The 13829-nt window shown below is 44.2% G+C and overlaps 1 protein-coding gene across 6 annotated transcripts; it reads right to left on the bottom strand.

Moving 5' to 3' along the window:
- Window positions 1-175: 175 nt before the first annotated feature.
- Window positions 176-13724, bottom strand: inf2 (inverted formin 2). 6 transcript variants are annotated; one of them, XM_041954347.1, is made up of 23 exons: window positions 13524-13724; window positions 9897-10298; window positions 9237-9352; window positions 8855-9014; window positions 8095-8128; window positions 7667-7808; window positions 7406-7538; window positions 6541-7155; window positions 5341-5486; window positions 5159-5220; window positions 4968-5070; window positions 4760-4845; window positions 4556-4656; window positions 4384-4454; window positions 4190-4297; window positions 4028-4098; window positions 3802-3922; window positions 3541-3705; window positions 3226-3328; window positions 2962-3114; window positions 1794-2672; window positions 1467-1520; window positions 176-731 (listed from the first exon to the last, which is right to left on the bottom strand). In XM_041954347.1, the coding sequence occupies exons 2-22, from the start codon at window positions 10291-10293 to the stop codon at window positions 1468-1470; spliced, it is 3819 nt and encodes a 1272-aa protein (XP_041810281.1). In that variant the 5' UTR covers window positions 10294-10298; window positions 13524-13724; the 3' UTR covers window positions 176-731; window position 1467. The 6 variants fall into 6 exon arrangements, 4 of the variants coding, with proteins under 4 accessions (XP_041810281.1, XP_041810282.1, XP_041810280.1 ...); XR_006007444.1 differs by having other exon boundaries at window positions 1467-2672; XM_041954348.1 differs by lacking the exon at window positions 1467-1520.
- Window positions 13725-13829: the final 105 nt, after the last annotated feature.

Genomic DNA, 13829 nt, shown 5'->3' with positions numbered 1-13829 from the left:
GCTCTGGCGAGTTGTCTCCAAGGCGGTGGAAGCAACGAGAAAACAGCCTTCACACAACAGCCACAGGGATGTATGGCGACAGATGCACCCTTTTGTGACATTTACTGTGTGTAGCCTGCATAGTAAAGCTTTCTGTTTGCCTCATCCGTGTGAAAGAGTTGATTAAAAACAGCTGAACAGTAAATCCACTTTTATTAAAATATTAACATTCAAAGTTACAATCCATTAAATGCTCTCCTTAGATTTCCTGTTAGAGATCATCTGGCTAGTGAAGAGAGAAATGAAGACACTGGTTTCAAGCTGTTTTGTTTTGATCAGTTACATACCTTGCACCAAAACACTGCATTTTTCTTTCTATAGGTGCTCAACAGTAAAGAGTGTATACAGTAGCAAAACACAGTCACTGCATATTACAACAAGTGTACAAAACATATAAAGCATATTCAACTCTTTTGAATAGTTCTGAATCAAAACCACTCATACACACAAAAACTACAACTCATTTACATAAAGTGACACGATAACATTCATGCTTTGAAGATGGCAGCATTAGATGCGTTTCCTCTTCTTGGTCTCAAATCATTGCAAAAGGAAGACCTCTGCATCCTCTTGAAGGAGTCAATATTCATGTAGTCTCACAATATAAAACACACTTCAGTCCTTCCAGTTCAGAACGCCTGTGGGAAATTAACATTTTCTTCTTCCTCTTGATTTCCTCTTTCTCGAGTCACCTAGGAAAACAAAGACTAAAATGAATTTGAAAATCAAAATACATCTAAATAAAACACTTTAATACCTCTTAAAGTTATTATATCTATATCTTGCAGGCATGGCTACATCAGCTTTAAAATGTTTAACTTTTTTGTGGTAAAAACATCTTTAATGCATTTACATCACATCCAGTACAGTAGGTCTATCTTTCATCAAAGTCAGATTAATGAAGCACAGTTTACAGGAAGCACACTAGACCGTGTTAGTAGGTTAAACAGTCCCAGCTGCAGATTTGGGGAATGGACAAGAAAATATGGAAGGAGAGACACAAAACTGACAGCTGTCATGAAATTACTCAGTCCACAATGACTTCACAAAGACTTCACAAAACTGCAAGGCTGTTTGAGGCCAGAACACTGATGTTAGATAAGGTAACTACTTATTAAAGAGGTTTAATTGCTGTATATGATCACACTTTTCAGATTAGTCTCCACCCTGGTTTAATATACATTTAAAACCACCTCAAGACACATTTGGTTAAATGCTGTTAGAGATTTTGGGCCTGACCACCACTGAGCTGGAAAAGTGTTAAAGTGAGAGCAAGTGGTAAAAAGCTGGACAACAGAGACAAATGAGATCCGGATTCCAGTAAGACCGACAAATGACGTGTTATTTTGGACGAAGCTTCGACGGTGACTGAATTCATTAGGATGATGTTCCCGCTTACAGTTTGCCAGCCCATCGATTTGACCTACCTCACTGCAACACACAGCCTTTTTTATGCTTAGTGTGTCCTTTCCCACTGTTACCTTGTGTATCAGAGAGTCAGAACGGAAAACAGAGCATTCAACCAAACTGACCATGTTTAAATCCAGTCAACATTGAATCTGCAAATCAACACTCTTTAATAAAAAGCATATTATCATACAAAATACTTACGAACAAACACTAAAAATGCCCATGCATTAAAATGTAAAGTGTTAAATGAAATAAAAACAAAACAAATAAGGGTTTTGCTTTAAGACAAATCAAGAGACTAGCATTCCAAACATGATCTTTATTTAAGTTAATAGATAGATTACCTTGAGTACTCTTCTTTTTGTTTCGCTTAAAAATGCTCTGCCGTTTCTTTGGTTCGGGCTGAAGGGATGGAGGCACCTCTTCAGACACTGATGGCAGATCTTCTGACTGCAGTCCATCTGGGACGTCCCACCCCTCGATGCTCTCACTGAGTGTAGTCACATTGTGCTTTGGGTCCAAACGTTTAGAACTATCCTTGACCTCATCTTGGCCTGGAGTTTTTACACTGATGCTTTCCTGCTCGTCTCCATCTCTCTCTTGTTCTACAGTCTCTGTTAAATGGCTTATTTTATCACTAGTTTCCCCTTTCACACCTCCTGTTTTATGGCTTTCGCTACTCTGTGTCAAATTGTCTGTATTAGGTAAAGGGCTTTCCTTGATCTGAACATTCACACTAATGTCTGCTGGCTCCTCGGGTGTCAGCTTCTCAGGTACCAGGCTGGAAGTGCCATCTAATACGGCCTCTAGCAGGTCCAAGTCAGAGAGGGAAGATGGGCTGAGTGCGCTGCTCTCAGTTGAATCCAATGAAAAGCCGTTTGTGGGGAGAGATGGTTGGTGCTCTGCTTCAACCTGAGGCTGAGTTTGAGTCGTATCCAGCGAAGATGCCACAGGTTTCTGTGGGTGTTGCCCATCCTGCAGCGACGCAGGTCTTTCTTGGGGTGCCTGCGTTGTCGTGGCTGCTTCTCCTGGGAGTGTGTTGGGAGGTACAGCTGGTCCATCTTGCACCGAACTTCTCGGCGCTGGTGGAGTCTCTTCTGATGGGCTGATGAAGCCGTTCACTTCGCCTGTGCTGGGCGGGTGACCCTCGGTCTGAGGTTTGGTAGGAGCGGAAATGGTGGCCATTTCTGCGGCTTCTTCGCCTACAGGCTTCACACTTGATCCTGAGCGGGAGAAGGAAGTAGTGTTGATGGTGAAGGTATGTGCACTGAAACCATTATCTTTGAAACAGAATGATATTTCACAGAGAGCAAAGATGCATGAAAATAAAATGCTAATGCAGCTCGGCAAAGCAGCGAAGTGATGGAGCTAGCGTAGGATAGATGGCAACTGGGTGTTAAAAGCACAAAACGAGCAGAGATAAAGCAGAAAGGCTGTGTTGTAGCTCGCAGTTAAGTGGCTCAGGAGCGGAGCTAGGAACTGTGGATGGGGGCCACAGTCTCTTGTCCTTACCAGATGGGTAGGTATCCCTACGCATTTCACTAGAAGGGAGGCTTTCCGAATCGCACCTTGGCCTGGTCTTTCTAAGGCTGAAACCTTTCCTGATATCCGCCAGGAGGTGGTCGATGATGCAACCGTCTTCCTGTGGAACAACGCCTCTCTTGACTGGTAAAAGAGAGGTAAAAAGATTGCTTCAAACACACGCTCGAGTCAAATGACACTGTGCTTTGGAACTGCTAGTGCAGTGAAAGAAAGGAAGGGCTGTTCACAACTTACTTATTTTTCCATTCTCTCCCTTCTGTCTCTTGGACTCTTCCTCTGCCAGCTGCTTCTTTCTCTTCTCAGCCTTGGCTGCCTGTTCTCTCCTGGTTTTGTTTTCCTGTTATCATGAAAGTCAGGATGCCACTCACTGCCAAGCACACACTGTACATAGCAATTTGCCTTTGTATCATTTGAGCAGAGACATTGACATGTTTCAGTTTTTCCACAGTATATTGTTCCAAAGAAAACTCTACTCCATACCCAAGAGGAAGACGTAACCGTGCAGCGTGTATGTATACAGTAGTCATGCATACACATATATGACCTGACCTTCAGCGCCTTGATGAAAAGTTCTCGGAAAGTCTTGATAGTTCCGAAGAGTTCCTCGAGCGACAGCTGACTGGCATCTTCACACAAGTAGACTGCCAGCTCGCTCTTCTTCTTCTCCATCGCGGTGAACCTTTCGCTTAAAGCTCTACAAGCCTCCAGACTTTCCTGCAGCAGAGACAATGGAGGACCTCGGATCCAGAACAGTAACGAGTGAACAATATTTGGCTTAATTTGCAGGGAAAGCAGAGACTATCGTCTTACCTCAAGAACTTTTGCATATTGCTCCTTCACCTCTTCCACAGAGTTGGAGACCTTCCTGGCTGTCTCATTCAGTCGTTTAAGTAAGGCACTGGCTTCTGCCTGAACAGAGTCCAGATTTACTCTGAGGACAAAGTGTAAAACCTTTAGTTATGTGTCTCACAGATCCACTGAGGACCAATTAGAAAGGAAGACCATGAGCTGAAGTATATGTGAAAAGTTTCTATACCCTGCTGCTTTTTGACTGATCTCTATATCATCTGGCAGCGCCAACAGCTCCGGGTGGTTCGCCTCTGCTTCCTTTGCAAAACAAGCCACACAGTGCGTAATTAAACAGGTCATAATTATGAGGGGGAAAAAAGTTATGGCAGCTGTGAGCGTGCTTGTGTACCTCCAGGATGTGATGAAGCAGCGTGATGCGGCCCTTGTTGGCCTTGGTCTCTGTAAGCTTGAGCAGAGAGCTAATCTTGAACCCCTCAGCGTTCCCTGTGTGACTTCCCTGGAAGTAGACCGAAGATTAAAAATGCAAGCCCTGTCTGAATGTCAGCTTAAGTAAAATATACATGAGAACAGAGAGGTTCTTACATAGTTGAGAAAATTTCCGACGTCAAGGATGAGCCTGCAGAAGCTGGGCATGAGCGTGCTCGTTCTGAGGGCTGAGAATTGAGTTACATCATGTTAATTTGATGGTGCAGAATGCTGAGCTGGAGAGTCGGGAAAGAATGTGACGATATCTGAAAGCGTCAGGTTTACTTACACTGGCACGCCTCCTCCACCAGCTTGACTTTCGGTCTGAGCATATCCAACACTGATGAAGTCTCCTCACACAACAACATGCACTCAATCCTCAACTGATAACTGGGGAGACAAGCCAGGAAGCAAAGAAAATAAGGAGCCAAGTATAACAGAATACACGCTCTCGATTAACAGAACTGGAGCGAAAAATAAAAAACAAAGTTACCATGGCACAGTGAGGAGGGAGGTGTAGAAGCGGTCAACATTCGCCAGCTTGTCTTTTTCTCCTTGGAAAGACTTCAAATTTTCAATCTACATTAAAAAAAATAAATAAACAAGACTGTGAATCAGACATTTGCCACTTTAAAGTGGGCTCTTAATGGCAGATGCATGTGTGAAAAAGTCTGTAGGTAAGGATGGAGAACAGTACAAACCTCATGTTTCTCTGGTAAGAGCTTTAGAAGCTGTTTCAGCACCTCTACATCAAATCTAGAACGGTCCCCATTCTGAATCATGGCTACAAAGTCCTCATTTGTGCTGGACAGAGAAAATGAGAAATGCTGAGCTGGAAAATGGACCAAAAGATGTTCAATTAAAACATCAAAAATAATGTGGAATATATTACCATTTGAACTGCTTCAGGAATATGTTTAAATTCAAGTTTTTCTTTGGATCAATGAATGTAATCTATATTTTAAAAAAAAGAAGACAGAGAGGGATATTGATTATTCAGCTCTGATAATCAGGTGTTTGTTCTGAGTGCTACAGCTCTGGGGAGCCGTGTCGAGTGTTGTTGACCAAGCGCACCTCTTTAGGCTCCTTCTTGACAGGAGCAGCTGCCCCCTTGTCTTTGTGCACGGTCACCGGGAGACAGAACAGCTGCTCGATACTGCTGTAGTCCGGCTCGCGAGGAGGCGGCTCTTTCTGAACTGAGGCCCACATGGAGTGACCATCTGTGTGTGCGTGTGTGTGTGCGCACAGGAAGAGACAGACCTGTCATGAGCTCATGCGGCACCATTTTGTACCAATATCACACCATGTCTGAAGCATTTGAAAGTTAAGAGGCAGGGGAATCCTCCACAACACCCACGTTAGATAATAACCAAATCTGGAATAATGGTCTGTTTCGGTTTAGTTTGTTTATATCAGTGTAACTTCCCCATCAACTAGTCTCTACATGGGTGCCCTCTGCCAATGTCTTCACTCACATTTCCCATACTGTTCTATTTAAAGGTCTATTTAAACTCAAGGGGTGAAGGATATCTGGGCAGGGGGAGGAAAAAGGTTCAAAAATGTTTTTCTTGTCTTAGCATATATCAAAGTTGACTGTGAAACCAGAGGTGGGACTAAGTCACACATGTGCAAGTCACAAGCATGTCTCAAGTCTGAACCTTCAAGTGCCAAGTTACTGTGGTAAGAATATATCAAGTCATAGAGAGTTTCTGAGGATCTCCCCCAGTTTCCATATTTAATTTTTATTTTAAACATTAATGAAAACTGTTGCAGCGATGGAGAGTGGGAGGGAGATTCATCATGGCGACTTACTACAGCTTGTTACATCTAAAAACAAATAAACCAAACAGTATTACCAGGGGCGGAATGTAGCTAAGTACATTTACTCAAGTAGTCTACTTGAGTACAAATTCAAGGTACTTATGCTCTTGAGTATTTCCATTTTATGCGACTTTATACTTCTACTTCACTACATCCTAGATTCCAATATTGTGCTTTTTAGTCGACTAACTTTGTTTGACAGCTTTAGTTATTAGTTACTGTCAGATTACAATTTTTCATAATTTATCAAACCATGCATTTCTAAATTTGGTGATTTTGAATGGTTGTGATAAACTGAAGGATTAAGTGTTCCTTTATGGGTTAAGGAGTGGTGGTTACCCCCACCACTCCGTGAAACTAGATTAATTTGGGATTTGCTGCATTCATAAACACGTAAATGACAGATTATCATGATATTATTTGCACTTTCATAAGAATGTTTTATCCACTCACCAGTAACAGAGCGGAGTTTCTGCCAGTTGAGCTTTTTCATCCTCAGGGTGGGGCATCGGCTTGCTTTTATGGGTGCAGTGCACCCAAGGGCCTGGCTACTCTGAGCCACTATCATGCCTGGCGGGGGAGGAGGGGGAGGTGGCATGCCAGGTAAGGGAGGTGGCGGCGGTGGTCCGCCACCCATCCCTGGTAGTGGTGGCGGAGGTGGTGGGGGTGCCATGCCTGGACCACAGGGAAGTGGTGGTGGCGGTGGCGGCATTCCAGGCAAGGGAGGGGGTGGTGGGGGTCCACCAAACCCTCCAGGTAGTGGTGGAGGAGGAGGTGGAGGTGGGGGCGGAGGTGGAGGTGGGCACTGGTTAGAAGGTTGGAGCGGGGGCCCAGTCATACTCGGGGGTAGAGGAGGAGGTGGGGGTGGAGGGGGAGGTGGAGGAGCAGCACACAGTGGCTTCTGAGAGGACGTGATGCTTTTGTCTGACTCCTCTGTGTCCTGATGGTCCACATCGGTCTGCACGGCCTTATCCACTTTCAGCAGCTGCCCGTCCACTTCATGACGACCTTCACAGCCTTTGGAGAACATCAGCCGCTGCATGATCTTCTCACAGGACTCCATCTGAGCTGGAGCGCAAATCCAAACACCCACACACAGACACACACAGACACACACCATGTGAAATGACTTCTCTCATGCAAACAAAAGCTTTCAGCCGGCTTGTTGACAGCTGCCTCCGTTTCATCGCTACAATCTGTTTTCCTGGATAAACACTCCCCTTCACACATGACTTACTGAGCAGGCCATTATCTTGCCATTATCCTCCTCAGAGTGTTGACCTAAAGTGAATGTATTGTTGCTTCAGTGCTGACTCACAGTCCTGGGCCAGCAGTATGGCTCTGTTAGTGATGGCCTCCAGTGCTAGCCAGATATCGGAGCGGCCCGGGCCCAGCACCAACAACGTCTGCAGGATGGACAACAGCTGGAGAGAGGCCGGAGAGCTGCTCACCTGCACACACCAACACATGCATGTGGACACCTTAGGAGTGCTTGTCTTGTTTACATACCTACTTCAGAAAAAACAGTTTACTGGACTGTTTGTAATTTTTTAGTGGTAGATGATAAGGCAAGTCAGACCTTGTTAAAGAGTGTAGTGAAAACCTCCAGGTGATTACTCATGTCAATGCCCCCATAGATCCGCAGCAGCTCCTCTTCATCTTCAGCCATTGCCTCTTCAAAAGCTTCACACTGAATAATCAAGTCCTCATCCTCCTGCTCCCTGCACACCAGCCACACATATTTCACTGATGGGGGACACTTTGTTGCATTTAAATGCCACATTAAATTTTATAAAAAGCAAGGGCTACCTTCTTTGCCCACATTACTGTCATTAATGGACGCAAATTGCAATCACCTTTTCCTAAAAGCACCATTTACTTGATTATTGAGATTGTAATGATTACAGACTTCAAAATAACCTTTAAAGGTTCATTTGTTGCATTAAACCTGCTTTAGAGACTGAGCGACTCTAAAAATCAAATGTGAACAACAGAAGGAAGGCTCACCTTAACTTTGGCAGAATATCAAGTAACTGAAGCCCTGCAAAACAACAATAAAAACAGGATCACAACAGTCACTTATCAGTTTTTAAGAAAGTTTATCTTTCAAAGGTGTCATACATCTCTTCACAGTGGCATATGTCAGCTTTGTGGTAATTGGCAGCAGGTGAGTGATCAAACTAAAGGGGAGTGGTCAAAGGAGCATCTGATTGGTCCAAGGTGTCGCTACAACAATGACATATTCGCCTCATAGGAAAAGGTCCATCAGTCCAAGGTTAATCCTGTTTTTTGTCCAGTATATGTACTGGAACAGACTGGGACAAACTCCACAGGCCACGAGAAAAAATAATCCACTATAGAAAGATGGATATGTTCGAGCTTTATTCACTTACACAGATATCATCAAAATCACATTAGATCAGTGTGATTTAATCAGTGTAAGAGTGATGACCTTTTTGTTTAAACTTAAACTTATGATGGTCACCAGTTATGGTGTAAAAAGCATGAATACACAACGCTTTATCCACTTGGGGTTTGCTCAGTTCTCGGGCGTTTTGTCAAAGTGAGAATGAGGCCGTCGGACCTATTCTTAGACAGACCCAGTGACAGGGATATTTGTAATAGAGCTCCTGCTGATGGCCTGCTTTCCTCTCTGCACACTTTCAGTGCAGAAGGGGAAACACTGTTTACCACAGTGTGACCTGACTCCTGATGGGACTCTAGACTCCCGATTAATTGGCAAACAGCAGCTGAACGGAGCGCCTACCGATAAACTCCTTCCTCATCTTATCTCTCTGCCTGAGGTCGTCTGAGCCGAAGATGATGGCGTTGATGACACTGAGGAGTGTGACCATATAGGGAACGTTGTCTGTAGTGTGCAGCTCGTTCATGATCACACTAAAGCGATACTGCTGTGTCTTCACGCCCTGAAGGGAAAATCCAAGTCAGTGCAAGCTATTACCTAGGTATCATTGAGGAAGACTGTGATTCTAAATGACTATAATGCCTGTGCATGCAGTCCACCACTAGATGGCACTAATAAAGTATCTATGACTCAGAGTGATGATGCAAGATCATGTCAGGTAAATTACACAACAACTTAACATCTCAAAAACAATTTAAGAGGCATGACATTTTCATCTACTTGCCTTGTAGTGGTCCAAGGCATCCAGTGCCAGGTGATGGCCGTCCGTGGAGAACATGCTGAGGGCAGCAAGCAGCTCAAACACTTGCTTCTTCACCATGGTGTTGGAAGTATCCAAGGCTGTGGAGCATCACAATCACACACATGAAATACAGGTTGAGCGCTCATATTTCCCATCTGTTTCTCTTAAAAGCATGCCCTAATCTCTATCCTTTCCCGCTTGGTGTCTAGATCCAAGTGTGGTGCTTTATTCCAATGCCTTTGAGACAACTCAACTTGAACTTTGCCCTCTAAAGATGTGGCGTTGTGCTGTAGATAAACATGTGTTTGTGCGTATGAACGTGGGGGAATTCAATATTCACAACCATCGTGACACAGTGTTTTTAGGGATCTCCCGAAGTAACCCATAATGATTCATCTCTGTATATGAAGCCGAGCATATGACTGGAAAATTCAGCTCAGCAGAGTGAGTCACAGAGAACCATTTAATCAGCTGGGTTGTGACCAATGTAACAAAATATATTTCAAATGAATGAAAATGGTTGATTTAAATATCTTGACCAAATAGTTCAGTGTAAGTATTTATCTCTGAGACATAATCACATGGACACTATATGGGTTTGTAGATGTGATGATTTTTCATAAAATGAAGAGTGTGGTCAACCTTGGGAGAGCTTCCGAATGTATCCCTCGTTCTCTATAATGAAGTGGATCCCTGCGGAGGAGTTCATGACTGCGCGGACGCAGCTGACGCAGGTGAGCTGCAGAAGGGCGTCAGCGATGCGAGAGCATCCCCGCCCCGAGAGCCGGTCCAAGGCCTCCAGGAGGAGATCTAACCCACTCAGCTCCAGGAACTGGACCATCCATGTCTGGTCGCTGCCCTCCAGGCGACGCTTGAGCCCTGAGTAGTTGACCACGGTGGGGACTTGCAGCAGCCTGATGCACAGCTCTGGATCAGCACTCTCCAGGTTGGCCTCCTGCTGGGTGTCCGAGTCCTGCGAGGAGCCGAGGCGACCCCTGACGGCCGCCCACTTCTTTTTCCCATCTGACTTTCCTGACATGATGGCTGTGGAGAAAAGAAGGGAAACACAGGCAGTGTTAATGAGAGACAATATTCAGCTCTTATTTTTAATACACAGACGCTGTACAGTGCTATCGTCCACTGTACAGCGTCGTCATTGCTATCAGGCCAGAGGAAGCAGGCCAAAACAAGGCCTTATCAGAAAGGAAAACAGAATAGGAAATGATAGCTCTGCACTTCTGCGGATGAGTAAAAGATATGTCAGCAGTTCAGTCATCACCAGCTCTGCCAAACATTCCTACTTAATCCTGCTTGAAAGAGAAGAGAATCGCGTTGGCTCGTCAAAACTCTCCGCAAAGCCGGCTCAACGTGGACAGTGTATCACACTTTACTTTGTGAATAAATGTATTTTCAAGCTCATTGGTGGGATATAAACATTGGAAAATATGCACAAGGCACACTTGTGAAAAGCTAAGACACACAAACATCATGCAAACATATATGAATGCGCACACTGATCCCACAAGTGCCCTTCCCTGGCATAACCCAAGAGCACAGTCCCCTCTTGTACCAACCTGTCTCAACCCTGAGCCTGTAAAAACGATCCGCTGCAGCGCATGTAACTAGTATAAACACGTTCCCACACTCTACTAAAATCAACAGGATAAGGGTTCGGGCCAAAAAAGGGGAAGACTTTCTTCAAAAGTCTAAAAATACTTTGTCTCTGTGATGCTGAGTTGTGATATTAAATGGTCTGGCTTAAGTGAACAGCCTCAGACTCAACCTCTGAATTACTATCATCATCATTCCCCTTTAAATAACAATAATAATAATAATAATAATACCCCCCTAAATCATAATACACCTTTGAATCATATGTTTTGATTTATATCTTATACTGTATGTTCTTGTCATGTATGATCTTTGCTTATTTTTTCCTTGCTTTTTATGCTCTGAGTCCATGCCTATTGTTTGAAATGTGCTGTATAAGTGAACTTGACTTGACTTGATTTCGCACTTGGCAAAGGTAACATATACAGATCAGGCATTGAGTCAAAGGCATGAACGAACACAATGCTGTGCAAAAAAGGTCACCGAGAGCCAGCCTGGGAGGAATTATAGCTGTTACAAGTCCTTGATTTTATCTGCTTTCTACTCGGGAATCTTGCTGCTTTGCTGCTTCGCTTTGATTCGACATGTTAGGAGCTCAGTAAACTAAAGGGAAACAAAAGTAACGACTTGTGAAAAATCTGGCAAATTGGATTTTTGTACACTCTGTAGAGGAAAGGTAAAATGAGGCTTTTTCTTTTCTCACATATTCTGGCAAGGCATTCGTCAGCTTCGACTGCAGCATTTCAGTCCTGCTGTCAGTGTGAGAGTGTTACCGTGGCAGCAAGCAGGCAGACAATGGTGTTTTACAATAGGCCTTCTCAATACTCTTCAAAGAGCTGCGTTCATTAGCCACAAAATAGATGGAATGCTCCCTGCCCCCCCTTTCAGGCTAAGAAGAGAGTTATGCCAAGCAAACATTCAAACACCTTCTGATTCTGTGGTACATTGTTCTTTCATGTTCAGTGTGAGTGGAAAACAAAAGTTGCAAGTTGATTCTTGTAATCTAGGGAATTTTCACAGTCATGAACACTAGATGCACTGAGAATTTTGTTAAACAGACTCACTTCCCGCGAAGCCATGGTTATGACTATGACGCTTCAAGGGAAACGGTGTGAGTGTGTGTGTGAGAGTGTGAGTGTGTCTGTGAGTGTGTGTGTGTAATGTGTGCTGACCCTAAAGCACAGCTCGGGAAGTTTTCAGAGGGAAGGAAGGGGCTTTGCCTGAGCAGGAAACTTGGCTCAGACAAACATGCTGGTGTGACAGCTCGTGTTCCCCTTTTGAAATTTCATTTTCATTCCAAAGGATGTTGATTTGATCCCGTGCAGAGGGAGGTTCCGTTCATGCGCAAACGTCTGGGCAGCAACGTCAAAGATCGACTGTGATGGAAACATTTGCATATTCTTTTGTGTGCTCCTCAAATACATAAACAACTTTAACTCGCCGACCTTGTCTGCCAGAGCTCCCACATGTACCACTAATAGCAGGCTGATTCACTGCTGCACAGGACAAGCCCACTCATCTGTCCTCTGGTTTAGGCGCCCACGCGGCAGCCCACTGCTACTGTACAGCAGCAACACTTATGAACATGCAGAAACATCTCCACGGATGTATTTCCTGGACATATGCAAAGCTTATGCATGAGCATTTTTGCCACAGCTGTTCTGTGTATGTCAGTAATAATAAGGGAGTCAATAAACTAATAGAGTTAGGTGGAATCAATTCATTCTCATGGGCTAGTTTACACATTTTTCTCTCTCTTCTCAGTTTGTTTGAAATAGCAGACATAGTTAGGAGATAAAGGATGGGAACATGCATCATAAAATGAGATTGTGCCATTTTGAGCACTGAAATGGATGATGGATTACGTGGCACACATTTACACAAAACACATGTTAACACATGGAACGTGTTGCTTGGAGATGCGTGATTACACATCAATATTCAAGCTTTATCCAAAGTATTTTACAGTATCTGAAGAAAGATCCTTACAACAGAGAACATCTGGTGCACATTAAGTTGATATCCTAACCTTTCCTGCTCCCCTCCCTGCTATTTAAGGGAGTGACCGACATGCCTGCAAAGTCTGCAAGCACGTTTAGGAGTTGAAATGTATCTTTTGGTTGCGGCTGAGTTTCCTTTATTCACATAATGTCTGAGGATTTCTGCAGCAATCGTCAGATAGATCTACAAAAAACGAGTGACAGCCCATATGGTCCAACGCGCAGCCTTAACACCGGAATCCTCATTTCAAGTGGATTTTTGGCAACACATTTTTTTCCATCACAGCCTTCTTCCTCCTCATCCTGTCCAAGACAAGGAGGTTTACAGGGAACGGGCGATTACCACCTCCGGGATGGCGCGACAGGACTGTGACAACAGAATATCATTGCCAGTTTGTCCAATCTACGTTATGCACTGGCACGTTATGATAAAAGGAGACCTGGAATAGCGACATTAACGGTGCAACATCAGGACTTTGCGCTGCGATTTTTCCCACACGCCAGGGGACATAACGGGACTGGTCACCTTACTGTTGCGAATAAAAAACACCAGAAAAACAAAACGATAACGCTGATTACTTTGGCTCCCGCACATGTCACGGCACAATACACTGTTGCATCGTCAAAGATCATCTACAGGCTGTCTATGATGCCTTACCTGGTTTTATTCCATAAATATGCACCTGAAGAATCGCGTCCTCTGGCGTGTGTCAGATGGGGGAGCGCTTTACAGTCATCCAGACCTCCTTTTATTCTGCCAAAAAACGAAACATGGATCTAATGAAAATTTCTGTACTGTGTGGCAGGTCAAACTCTGCGAGGTATGCGGATGGCACGGCTTTCAAATCGCTACGGCCCGAGCTTTCACTTACTTGTGAGACTGACAGCGTCAAAACAGCAACGTTACCGAGCTAAGACATCCGGCCAAAACTTTCAGAATAAAACATATGCGTAGCATGGCACA

The sequence above is a fragment of the Chelmon rostratus genome, chromosome 15, assembly GCF_017976325.1.
Source record: "Chelmon rostratus isolate fCheRos1 chromosome 15, fCheRos1.pri, whole genome shotgun sequence".
Lineage (NCBI taxonomy): Eukaryota > Metazoa > Chordata > Actinopteri > Chaetodontiformes > Chaetodontidae > Chelmon > Chelmon rostratus.
This window is presented reverse-complemented; position numbering and strand designations above follow the sequence as displayed.